Genomic DNA, 13,980 nt, shown 5'->3' with positions numbered 1-13,980 from the left:
TCCTGCTGCTGATTTTCTCATCATTACAACAGAGAGTAATGACATGGAGGTGAGGAACCAGTTAGCTCAGCATGGGACTCCATTGATTAACACTCCTGAAAGTGTCTGTTTCCCAGCAGACTCTAGGGGCTGATTTGTTCAGGAACAGGGTGACCAGTGTCACACTCAGCTGCTGGTGACGTCAGTGAGCTGGGCGGGAAGCCAGACAGAGCGTAACAGGTTTCTAAGAGCTCTTAGCAATCTGGAGCACTGTGTCCAGCACTCACAGATGGCATTGTGGGATGTCTGAGAGGAATGTGAATTGGCACATATGCAGCAGCATTGGATGCATACAGCGCTGGACCTGTATGCAACCAAAGAGGAAAGTATTACCGAATGGGGGAAAAAAACACGCATACTAGCTAGGGACTGCTTACAATATGATAAAGTAAAAAAAGTTATCCCCCCCCCAATACTCGGAGCCGGCTTGCTCTTAGACTGGTCCCTGGAGTCCCTCTCCCCCTCCTCTGCAATGGTCTAAGGTCCCCGAGTCATTACGTTCTATATGCAGTGTATTGGACGTGAGGACACCGAGGGACATACCCTTTGCTGTAGCGGAAGAGACAGGCAGAAGTGAACGCTGTCACGGACTCAATGCTTTTTGAATGATTCAACACTCTCAACTGATACCACTGCTTGTGGCAGCGAGTTCCAGACCCTAACTGCTCTAACTGAGAAGAAGCCCCTATGCCCCTTGTGGTTTAAGTCTTTTCTCCACCAGTTTTAGGTGGTGGCCCCTAGTCCTTGTCCTTTTTTTTTGTTTTTTTAATCGGAGATGTTCTTTAAGGTTAGGGTTAGTTGCACGTTAACCACTTGTAAAACACGTAATGCATGAACACATTTATATGCATATATTTTCTATCCTCCGCCTTCCTGAATGAGATTGCCTGTGCACACAAACATCATTTTCTTGCTAAATTAAGGTATGATCATTACACTAAGCTATCAAATCTGTTTTGCATGTGCCATTGGGTTCTCATCACAGCCATGCCTGAGGTTCACGTTATCCCAGAGTCGGGCACAGAAGATTTGTACGAACATTCTTCTTTTTTATTTTCACACATGGAAGTCGCTGTAGTGGATTACTAAACCTGATAGAATCTGTCTGTCTCCAAAACAATTACAGTTTTTGTAAACATCACTTATTGAATTTTTGAGGTTGGATTGTCTGCTGTAATATATAATGGTTCAGTGTGTTTGTCTTTTTTTTTCCCCTATTTTTTTTTGTCTCCTTTTTATTTTTATTTTCAATGTATGTATTCATTGGAAAGTCTAGTGTGTTTTCAGGGAGTATACGTTCTGTGGAGACATTGTAACGTTTACCTTGAAAGCTGTTTTTGTTCTCACATTTTTACTTGTTGGATTTTCATGATGGCATTTTATCAGATTTGTAGACATTCTAAAGGATTTTTCAATTTCAGCCCCGTGGGCTAAACAATGAAAAACAAAAAAATCATCCCCATCTATGCTAAACAATGTGGATTGACTGAGTGTGGAAGTTAAAAATTTATTTCATGTTTTTTATTTCCGTGACCCCCATTAGAAACTTTCCTTCTTCCTCTCCCAGCGATGCCATACAAGAAATGTCGGGGGCTATTGTCCTCAGGGGAGGAAGGCATGGACAACAATAAAATCATTGTCAGAAGTTCTAATCCTTCCCTACTCTACTAACAATGTGTTAATGTCTACCTTGGAGAGAGATCCCGTCACTTCCTGTCTTGACACAGACTGCAATAAAAATCTAACAGACTGTAATCTAAAACCAAATGGCTGTTGTTTGCTCGAGTGGTCTAAGCATAATTTTATACAACAATAAACATTACACCAGGTGGTTTCCCTAATCAAAGCTGGCTTCAGAAGGTATCTGACCATGCCCTTTCTTATCTTCTATTCTCTCTGCTACATTAAACATGGTCAGATACCTTCTGAAGCCATTGTGTCTTTATTCAACCTCAAATACTATGTAACTATGTAAGCCAGCTTAGATTAGGGAAACCACCTAACTAAAAATGTATTCTTCCCATTGACTCCTTGGAGGCCTGAGCTGACCCATGAACCAGCCATTGGCATTACACGATTGTTGCTGCACCCTTCCTTCTGTAGGGTGACTACTTTTGCTCCCCATGGTCCCTGTGGGTGTTGTAAAGTAGACGCCGCTCCAAGCTCACTCCCGTGATGGACTACAATCTCATGTCAACTGGTGTCCAGTTTATTGTTGTATAAATGTTCTCTTCTATTCTCTGCTACATTAAACGTATACTTAAACAACATGTGGAACCCTCAGCTAATCAGGTGTATGTTTTATTCAATTAAGAAGCCTGGTGTACAGCCAGTATCACAGAAGCACTTTGATGCACACCTTGATGCATTTCGCACCCTCAGAGCTTACCCTTATGAGTATGCACCGACAGTGTGAAGTTCCTCAAGGTTCTTATGTGATGCTCTCTGACTTTATACCATGCTTCTTTGATTTGAATAACACATCCACCGGTTGGCAAGACACGGCTGAGGATTGTCCCCGCTTCTATGCATTTTATTATTCTGGGACCTGGCAAGGTCTGAGGTATCAGTGGAGTAGTTTGTGTACATATGGAACTGATGGCTTGATCTCCCTAGCAGCAGGAGAGGTTCATTAGATAGGTTGCTGGTTCTCTTATCAGAGGGTGACAAAAGAAATTGGAAGGGGTTTTCTAGCAAAAGGCCTGCAAGATGACATCTTGTTCCCACAGGTTCCCTGCCTTGTCCTATTGCTTAGTAGTCATGTTTTATACATTCCTGAATACAAGTGTAATTGACAAGCTAGCCTGTGTTCAGGAGCAGAAATATGGTACATGTACTGTACACTCCTTCAGGTTAATAAGAAGATTAAAGGGCCACAGCCAGAAAAGAAGCAATTTTCTTCTGCTGTAAACGTTCAGTGATTTGATGCACAAATAAGGAATTGAGTAGACTACTGTAATCCTTGTTTGGATTACAGATACAAATTCCATCCAGGATAATCTGTATTCCATTATAGAAGAGTACTGTTCCTCTTGGCTGCAATTGTTGGAAAGAAAAAAAAAATGGAATTTAGGGAGATGGCTATATAAATATGCAAGTTGTTTGTTAAATTTAACATAAATATTAAGGTAAGGAAACGTGCCCACATATTTTCCTTGCCCTTTTGCCTCCACTCGCCTAAGTGGGTCTGGTCCGGTCCCCCAAAATCAATATACTCACTTGGGTCAAGAAGCCAAGTATTATTGCAAAGGGTCTGAATACTTATGCCAATGTGATATTTTAGTTTGTCCTTTTTTTTCATACATTTGCAAAGCTAAAGTTCTGTTTTCACTTTGTTATTATGGGTTACTGAGGTGTAGATTAATAAAAAAAAAAAAGAATTGAAACAACTGTAGTATCAGTCTGCAACAGTGCATCCATAAACACCTTCTGGATGCACTGTATATAATTATTGGGGTTGCAACAAAATTTCAGCTGCCGAAAATGGCACTATGGGCAAAATGCAGATAGTACCAAAACGGCAACAAATGCGGTGCATTCCGAGCTTCCGTTTTCCTCGAGGGCGCTGGTCGCCGTCCCCTCCGATCCCTTCTGCTCTCCCACGCTTGTGTCAGCAGAGGCAGTGGGGATTGGAGGAGACAAAGAGCCGATCCAGCTGCCGGCACCCAGCAGGGAGGAGAGAAGCTCACCGGAAGCTGAGCCAGCCAGTGCAGGAGGAGAGCTTGGCTCTTATAACAAGCAGAACAGTGCAGATCGAGAGCGGAGCACACAGTGATCAGTACTGATCGCTAAGTGTTTGCAAATAACTGAGGACATAGTATGCTTGCTTACTGTGTCCCCAATTATGAATGTACAGGAAGTGCTCTGCACCACTTCCTCTTCATTCATGATTGTGGACATAGTAACTCATACTATCTCCTCAGTTTATGAATGGACAGGTCCACTCGGTATAGAGGCTTCCTGTTCATTTATAGCCATGATTGCTTCCCTAATATACTATGTGTATGTATCTGTGTATATGTATGTACAGTATGTGTGTATAATATATATATTTTGTGTGTGTGTATATATGTATATATATATGTATGTATGTGTGTGTGTGTGTATATATATATATATATATTTTTTTAATGACCTTTTGTGAAGCACAGTGGAACATGGAGATACTGTTAAAGACATTTAATTACAATAGTCTAGTACCCTCCTAATGCCTAATTGTAATTGACACGCATTTTGCATCCCGCTATTCACATTCTTGCTGTCCTTCAATAATTGATTTGAGGGCTCCTTGGCATAATTTTTGGCGAATAAAGTATCCAGAAAGACCATTTCTGCCCAGCTGCCATCTTTCCCGGGAACACCTGTTTTCTGCACATGAAAAGGCCTCGGGTTTTAAGTAGTATGCCGAAGTTCATATTTAAATTTCATTTAATGACACGTAATGACAGGCAATCAGGGGGCTAGCTTTAATCCTGAAAAGAGAGTGTGTTGCCACGGCGACTGCCCTCCATGGAGCACGGAGGGCCGGGATCACAGGACTGTGTGCTTCACATTACTTAAGCTTCTCTAGACATAAAGAAACTCGCTGTGTAATTGGCTGTGTTAAATCGATGCTCGCTTACTTCATTGTGCCGCCTCGTAATTTTGCTAAATGAAGACGTCACTGTTATTACAGAGTAAATCTGTTGTGATTTACTCTCGGGCAGGCCTTATTCTGAGGAGTCTGAAATACAATAAGATGAAAATAGCTGGTTTAATTAACTTGTAAAAATTGGGTTATTTTAAATGCAGCTGCTGCCCCTGCAGATCCTCCAGTTGTCCCTCCGCTGATCTGATTAGAAACTCACATTAATATATTCTCTCGTATTTAATAACGTTCTGCAAGCTTTGAGGTTTTTTTGTTTTTTTTTAAATTCTCGGCTTTAAATTCTAAAAACATGGCCTTCTTGTAACTGGATGTAGGCGTAGGCCTGCTTGCAGATGTCAAGATACATAAAATTACGGCATGTTTATAAATGTTTGGTGCCTGACTGCGGTGGTTTGAGTTGTTATGGGTAGAGGGAGTAGTGCAGGCACTTATGCTGGGTAAAGGGCTGTTTCTTTTTTACTCCTATATAGAGAACCTGTAAACCATTTCATTTCAACAAAACTCTTCCCATAAGACTATAATTGCATTTACAGCAGAACTCCGGGCACAAGCACTTTGTAGTGGGGATACCTCTGCACTGCAAGGTTTAAGTGCTGGTTTGTGTCTAGGGAGGAAAATAAAAAAGTTATGCTTACCCGAACCCCAGAGGCGGCTGATTGAAATTAGTAACTTTTTTTTTCTAACCTAGACACAAAAAAGCAGTAGTGGTGCAGGGGTGCCCCACTGTAAGGGTTAATAAAATGTATGCCCGGAGTTCTGCTGTTACATATTTTCTGCATGCTATTTACCTGTGAAAGCCTCCCCTTTTGTAGGCATCCAAAAACCCTGAGACTGCTGCTGGGTGCCGCCATCTTGGTTGTGATGTTACCAACTCCTGCAGACTTGGATGTCACTCAAGTTACACTCTATAGCAGGGGTAGGCACATTCCAGTCCTCCAGCTGTGGTAAAACTACAGATTCCAGCATGCATCTGACTCCGAAAGCCACAGGTATGACTCCCAGAGTTTTGCAATGCCTCATGGGATTTGCAGGTGCCCCCCCAAGTGGAGGGCCGAAGTTTTCAGAGGCACATTGCAAGTGAATTAAAAAGCTTTCATGGAAAGGAAATGTATTTAAAGCACTTGATCTTTCTATGGCCCTATTTAGGAAGCATTGTCCATACCGGCACATAGATCCATGCAGAACAGATAAGTCTGCTGTTCATGGTAAATAGGCCCCTTAACCACTTGCCATCCGGGGCATTTTCCTACTATTTGCACACACATCATAAAATATAAATTTGTGGCTAGAAAACAGCTTCAGGCCCCCAATAATGATATATTTTCTGAAAGCTGAGGCCCTGTAGAATAAAAAAAATGCTAGGTGCAATTTTTTACGTCGCACGGTTTTTGCGCACATGTTTATCAAACCCGTATTTTTAGGAAAAAATAAACTTAAAATGTAATGCACATAAACATAATACCCAATTTTTTGGTAAAATATGAAAGACGGGATCACGTCGGGTAAATAGTTACTTGCACACACATCATAAAATATAAATTTGTGGCTAGAAAACAGCTTCAGGCCCCCAATAATGATATATTTTCTGAAAGCTGAGGCCCTGTAGAATAAAAAAAATGCTAGGTGCAATTTTTTACGTCGCACGGTTTTTGCGCACATGTTTATCAAACCCGTATTTTTAGGAAAAAATAAACTTAAAATGTAATGCACATAAACATAATACCCAATTTTTTGGTAAAATATGAAAGACGGGATCACGTGGGGTAAATAGTTATCAAACAGGTTAAGCCTTAAAATTGCGTTCGCCCGTGAAGCCGCAAAAAATGTAAATACCCCAAATTTCCCATAGGGAACATTTTAAACACTTTTACCGCTCATCAGTTTAGTGCTAACAGTCATTGACAGTGCACATAGGCGCACCGACGTGTATGTGGGGGACGGGGGTCTTAACAAATTTTTTTGTATTTTATAATTTTTCTTTTATGTTACTTTTTAAAACTTTTTAACACTTTATTTAATTTTTTTTCCACTAACCCTATTGCTATTACATAGGAAGCGAACAAGCACCCTATGTAATAGCAGATAGGGTGTGACAGGTCCTCTTTATGGAGACATCAGGGGTCTTGCAGACCTGCTTCCCCAACTTCATCTCCTGGCTCCACTTCAATGGGCCGCCGTCTATAGGCGTATTGCGGCCCGGATGTGGTTAAAGGCCATACAGTGTAATATTTTCTTCGTTCAACCTGCTGGCTGAATGGAGAAACTATATAACAGATTCCTCCGTCAGCGTTTACGAGTGTTGATCAAGAAATCTCCTGCTGTCTTCACTATATTTTGACAGCGGCCAGCGGAAATTGAAGAGTTTACTTGTGCTCTCTCGTCCGACCAGCAGGCTCCATTTGTTACATTCGCATAACTGTGCAATGCAGTAAAACCTGATTGGCTCTAAACTAGTGATGCACTGATCAAGTTTTTTCAGTTACGAGTACCTATATTTGTTTTTCGGTACTCGCCAATACCAAAAGTCCCATTTAAGGAAGCCGGGCGGCGTGTAATGACTTACCACTTGGCTTCCCGATTAGCTGGGAAGCCGCCTCCATGCTCCCTCGTTACCAAGTGACATGGAAGCATGAAGCCAGCTTCCCGGCCAGGCAGCGTGTAATAACGCGCCACCCGGCTTCCTCATACCGGAAGTTCGGGATAGGCATCAAGAGCATTTGGCCGAGTTCTCACCTAAATACTCGGTATCGGTACTGACACTGGTATTGGTGCATCCCTACTCTGAGCACTGTCCTTGAATACAGATCTGCAAGATAATATAGGAGGCTAGTACAGACAGACTGAAGTATTGTTTAAAAATACATTTTAGTTTTATGAATGTAAAACTGAATTCAGTGGGACTTTTCCTTTTATATCTGCCTATTCTTGATTTAAGTTGCACTTACTTGAAATGAACATAAACCACGCAGGTGCATTGAAGTGTAGGTGGAAATGCGTGGTGAGAACCATGAATGTGTTGTCTTCCATACACTATTTCACTAAGATTTCGGTGCTCTGAAGGGATTGATGGAGATTTGCATACATTTCAGACATCAGCTGTCAGGCACATTACATGTCTTCACTCTGCAATCTAACCTTTGATTGACCTATGCCGGCATGCATGGCTTAGCTGGTGTACATCAGGTTCCATCCTTCACTTCTGAGGAATGAAGGTAGGATTAAAATTACATTTGTGAAACCCGGTTGTAACAGTTTACATCAATTGTTATTGGGAAAACCATACATTATGTGAGACTGCAACTACACTTGCATACTGTAAACACATTTCTGGTGTTATTTAGGACCCTTTCCTTTTACTGACAGTTGTCTGTGCCTACTCCTAGCCAATCAGGGAGGTTAAAGATTGCGTTGTAGTTACTAGAACCCTCCTATACCTGGATATGAGCCAGAGAAATGTTTTACCATTAATTTATGGGCCTATTTATTTTGTTGATATACCATAGTCATACCTCCTTTCTTTCTTTTGGCTTTACTGTCTTCCTAAACTTGTTCTGTTCTAAAGGCAAAATAATAATAAAAAAAACATCCATGTTCTTTTCCAGCGTGACCAGGAATAGTTTTAAACAACTAGTGTTACTGTTGCTAATTTAAAAAGTTAAATTTTATTCTGCGATTTGTTCATTTTTCACCCTGCGGAAGCAGGCCCAAAGTATTTACAAAAGTATTTCTTTTTAATTTGACCTAACAAATTAAACAAAAAGGATATGAGCGGAGAAAACATTGCAGGCTAAATTAGGGTTCACCAAAGGTGTAAAAGCAGTGGGTCACTGGCAAATAAATCTTCTGGTGGTGTTAGGCACAGACAGCTAGAGGTTTGGGACACCTTTTAGATAGAGCTGAATGCCATTTCATTCCTCAAAGTGCCAAAGCTTGCCCACTCCTTTCGGCCTCCTACACGCTCTGATACAACGTTTTGGAGCCTTGCCTGATGGAATAGCATGGCATTTGGCTGTAACTGCTGGGTTTTTCATGTTGCGGCTGTTATGTGCAGGCATCTTTCATTCAGACTGACCAAATGATGAAAAAATGTAATCGGAGTTTACCCTTACTGAACAGTGCTTGTCAGAATGATTGGTAGCCCTAGAGATACAGGCAGCTAAATTTCCTCCATTCAATGTTTATTGATTTTTCAAAGTTTTCAAACAAGTAATGTAAGTACAACATAGTAGCACAAAGTGAGAGTACAGATCGATCAATGTTGCATATACGAATACAAATTTACAAAATTCAAATTAAGTTTTGCAACCATTAAAGCCCTATCAGGGAACATATCAATCAAGATGTGAAACATAGAAAGAAAAAGAAAAAAGTTGGCTAAACCGCAATGAGGACCCTTTCAGCATCCAAGCCCTGTCAAGGAGACTCGTGGTAAAGTAATGAAGAGGGAAAGGGGAGGAGAACAAGGAAGAAAAGTGAGCAGGAATGGTAAGGGTGAGGAAGAGGGACTGGGCCATTTCGGGGACATCATGTGGTATATACTCAATGGGCAGTAGGTATATGGGAACTCGGAGTACGAGCGAGTCTAAAAGAAAAGTGGAAGGCATGTAGGAAACGATCTATGGTTCCCAAATCTTCTCAAATATGGGAAGGGTGTCTGACTGGACAGCCGACATTTGCTCAAAAAACATGACTTGTGAGACCCTATGCTTGACTTCCTAAAAGGGGACTGTGGGGGAGAGCGCCAAGCACGTGCAATCACCTGACAGGCCGCTACATTTTATAAGCACATTTCAACTTTTTTTTTTTTTTTTACTTTTAAACGTCAAGCTCGGCCTAACCATCTCACCTTTGGTGTGTAAGGCCGATCATCACAATAAAAAAACAATAGAGAGGTTCTGGAAGGCAGTTTGGTCAACAAAGCACAACTTCCGATGGAAAAGTAGAGACTTGCATATAACTTAATTTACCTTTTTTATATCTAAATATAATGTTTGTTTTGACATGCAGTATTGGCTGAAGGTAACTTTTATAGTTATGGAATTCATTAAATGTCCAGTATGAATTGAATGGGTTTGTGTTGGGTTTACATTTAAGAGATTATTCTACCATGAATCTGGCCTCTTAATTTGTGTTATTAGTAGAACATGATCTCTTCTCCTCAAGACTTTGGTTTCTCGTCTGCAATTTTATAGTTTTTATTAAGTATCAGTCACTTCATTCCTAGCGACTTCAATCGAAATATTATGGCAACCGTGTTTAAGTAGCCAAACCGTGTTTGCTCTGGCAAAGCATAGCATAAATTCTAAATGTTATGAGGTTTAGTGAAGCATCTCAAAGCCTAATGTTGACACAACCAGCATGGTTATGGTTCATTGTATTGTTACTTAAATACTTAAAGAAACCTATTTTACTGCTAATGTAAATATTTACTCTGGCAAAAGTCTTCTAGAACACGCTGTGAATACCTGTTTCTTGAAGTGATGTCAATTGCATGAAAATCTCAACTGATGAATGTATTTGTATAGTATGACGTGTACTATGTATAATATAATGCCATTTCCGCTATATTCTTATTTAGAGGACCCTCTGTATTTGCTGGAGTGGAAGGTGATGAGGCAGAAGTTACATATGGTTCTTTTAGTGGTTAAAATTTAAATTCAACCTTTTGTTTGCTCATGCAGGACCAATTTGGTTTTTGCTTTCCCATTTTTAGGGGTCTCTTATAATGGAATTATGGGAAGATAAAAAAAAAATATATACAGTCATGGCCAAAATATACAAACAAAAGAAATGAACATGAACGCCTAAACATTTGTAATTGCAACAATTTTCTGTGCGTAGTGGTGCATTATCTGACAAATGCAGGGGTGCCAATATTTTTGGCCATGACTGTATTTGCCCTGCCTGATCAATGGAAAGTCCAGTGAATTTTGGAAGGCTTATCTTTAAAGACTAATTTTACTTCCAAAACAGTTACTTTTAAGGCATGCCAACCGTCAAGGTTGTCAGTGTGCTCATTTCAGCTCTCATCTGAACTTGCAAGCCCTCAGATGGCTCGTATCATAGCTGACCACACATGCAGCACCATGGCAACCGCATTCCAAATAGACGCTAAGATGGCACCTTCTTTGGCTGTACACGACAGACGTTTTGACAGTTCCTATGGAAGCCTAGTTCAGAAAGTTTGTGGGAGAGCTGAGGTGCCCATGTACGCTCGGTCTAACTGTCCCTATGCTCCAAGACTTGAGGGATTCTGTTGCAGTCGCAAACAATTAGCTTTGTGTATACGCAAATGGGGAAGGAGCAGCTCAAAACTCACAGGAGGTGCTAAATGCATCAGGAAAAGGTGGCGCAGGTTTTCTTCCAAGCTCTTCTCTCCCATCAGTCTTTCTTGATCCCCCACCCCATCTTAATTCTCTTAATTCACCCTTTACATTGACGCAGGTCAGCGTGGGGGTAGAGGCCTTTTGTCATTGCAGGTCGGGATTGATGTACTGTATATTTCTATACATGAGAGTACTCTGCGAGTAAAAGTACACGTCTACTGGACAATTAGAGATTGGCAACTTTTAAGAAGTTTTAGAGAAATTGCATTTTGCATTCATGTTGTAAAAGTGAGTAATATTAAAGACCTTTTTTACAATGTTTTGTTTTTTTGTTCCCCCCCCCCCCCTTTTTTAGCCTTCGAGTCAGTCCTGTGCGCTCCAGATGCGCTCTTCATGGTGGCCTTCCAGCTCTTTGACAAAACTGGGAAAGGAGAAATAACGTTTGGTAAGGAATTAATGAAATCTTTCCAAGCTTCCCTTTTGACTTCATGGTCTTTGGCTTTGAATCCAAGGCTCACTTATTCGATTGATAGAATGCTACCCAAACCTGCAGAGTATAAGAAGTGGCAACCAATATGGGTCTCTTTTCTTAATACAGTTTTTTTATTGAAAGTTTTGACATGTACATACAGAGTAGACACAACAAGAGGGGAGTAGAGGCACATGTACAAACATTGTGGTTTACAAGTGACGTAATCAAACGTATAGGGCACCAGTCACCTATGTATATGACAGTGAATGCCTTGTTACACTAATGCCCATTGCAGTAAAGAAAAGAAAAGTTGTGCAGGCTGCTACTGAAGGCACCACTCTCTCTAACACATAGCACTCAACTGTGCATGACCCATCGTTGGGCCAATAGTGTAACCGCGTACAGAGGCCTAGCAGGTGCCAAAGAGTGCCAGTACTCCAGGAAAAAGGAAAGTACACATGAACAAAGGAGTAAAAAGAAGAGAGCAGGAAAGATAGGGTGTATCCTTATGACCCACACCAGCCGCCAAACATATCGACATTCAGGTCGTTAGCACATGGGCCATTTGTAATGGTGCGCAACTGCCTAAACCGGACCTGTGTCCAATCATGGAGAACCCAGTCGCATCGGGGACGGGTTATGTAGCCCTGAAGAAGTACACAAATAATATGGGTCTCTTTTAATAAGATTTAAATAACTTTATTTGCAAAACCACTTTAAAAGTTGCCCACACTTCTACCTAAAGGTTTTGAAGATTTATTTTCAGTTTTTGCCATTGTACATTATGGAAAACCTTTTTGTATGATTTTTCTTTTTCATTGTTATGACCTGTATGAAAATATCAACTGCTTGACAAGAGCAGCATTGTTGAATATGAATATTTGTTATGGAAAAGTGTCTTTTATTGTACCGGTTTCCATGGCAACCGTCGGTTTAAGCTAAGCAGGAAAATTACACCTCTTTTCTTCAGTAACCACATAAGCTTGTTTACATCTCCGGGTATATTTTGTCCTGTTAAACATGAACGGCAACTTTTTTGTATAAATTCTTTTACTTTGATCTGTATTTTTGTGTGCTTTATAATCCCTGGATATAGTTGAACTTGGCTGCGAGAACACCATGTGACCTGTAGAATATAGATATCCGTGGACATTAGGTGACAATCTAATTTCTGTGTGGTAGCTCTCCATTAACATTCTTGGGGATCCAACTTCCATAACCAGTATCAGCGCACCTTCACAGCATCACTAGAGAGAACGGCGGGTGGACATCAGCCGAGCCCATCTTGCTCCAACATCCATAGTCATTCACAGAAAATAAAAAGTCCAAACTTCGCTGAAGAATTTACTGTAGCACACAGTTAGACATCATCCCACCATGGATCCTCTTCACCCCAACTTTGCACCCAATAATGGGCTTAGTCGCAAAGATAGAGATAGATTCTTGGTGATCTAATTGATTTGGCAGGTTAGGAAACGTTGCCTGAACTCTGCTGCTTGCTCTGGAATAAGCCAGTGTTGGAACTTCCTGCACACGACTCCCAACTCATTGTCTCAATAATGGAGGTTTTTGTTTAGGGCAGGTGATGGCCTTAACCTATTCTTTTCTTTTTTTTTTCCCCTTTTTTTTTTATGAAAGCAAATTAACGTATAAAGTGAAGTAGGAACCACCCGCACTCCATGCAGCACTGTAACCGATTCAAACACTGCGTCGCCTTGAGGAAGGGACCCTGCAATGTTGGCTGTATGACATATTTACAATTCACTGAACTACGTTTGCACCTTGATTGCTGGTGACTTATCTTTTATCAACAAATAAAAGTAAACATTTATTGAAAGCAATCTGTAGGCTTCCATCGACTTTTCTGCTAGTTACCTTGTTATTTCTGACCTTTTAATACACTTCTGGTTTACTGACCTGAAACAAGTGTCCAGAATGCTTCCCTGTTCTTAATCACATTTACACATTTGTAACACCACTACATGTTTAGCCCCATTTCCTCCACTGAATTAAAAACAAAATCAACCACACGTACTTGAATTCAGGGGTACTTGACAAGCACTGTCCTTCGTCTTTTCAACAATGGACGTCTTCAGTGCTCCACACAAAGGCATTCATGGTGTGAGGTGTAAATGCTGTCCTTTGCGGGCAAGGCTATGCAAATACTAGAAGAAGTGTCCTTACACTAATGTGATAGCTGAGGCACTAAACCACTATAATATTTCCACACCTTAGGATAATAGGTGCAATTTTGAATAGGACTTCAGTTTAGCTTTAAAGCAACTCTGTCGCTTGAATAAAACTTCCCTGGAAGGAAGATCTAAATACAGCTTGTGCCACCAAACACTGTATTGAAAACTGCTGGGTAAAGATTCTTTAGGATTCAGCACTTCTGGGAATGTCGGATTCCTGGTCTCCCTCTGCTCAGTGGTTCTATCTGCCGGCCTGGGACTGGAGAATCCGACAGTCATGGCGGGGGGAGGGGAGAATCCAAC

The 13,980-nt window shown here is 40.9% G+C and overlaps 1 protein-coding gene across 1 annotated transcript in view; it reads left to right on the top strand.

Annotated features, from left to right (window-relative positions):
* The window catches only part of LOC108796419 (calcium-binding mitochondrial carrier protein Aralar2-like), a gene marked incomplete at its 3' end in the record, with an annotated part of 79,156 nt that overhangs the window by 26,736 nt on the left and 38,440 nt on the right, over window positions 1-13,980 (top strand). The window contains 1 exon segment of the mRNA XM_018567890.1: window positions 11,360-11,458. Coding sequence (XP_018423392.1) covers window positions 11,360-11,458 — 99 coding nt within the window.

This window comes from Nanorana parkeri, unplaced genomic scaffold (assembly GCF_000935625.1).
Source record: "Nanorana parkeri isolate BGI_ZX_2015 unplaced genomic scaffold, ASM93562v1 scaffold1112, whole genome shotgun sequence".
NCBI classification, from domain to species: domain Eukaryota; kingdom Metazoa; phylum Chordata; class Amphibia; order Anura; family Dicroglossidae; genus Nanorana; species Nanorana parkeri.
The sequence above is the reverse complement of the archived record's forward strand: the minus strand, read 5'-3'. Positions and strand labels throughout refer to the sequence as shown.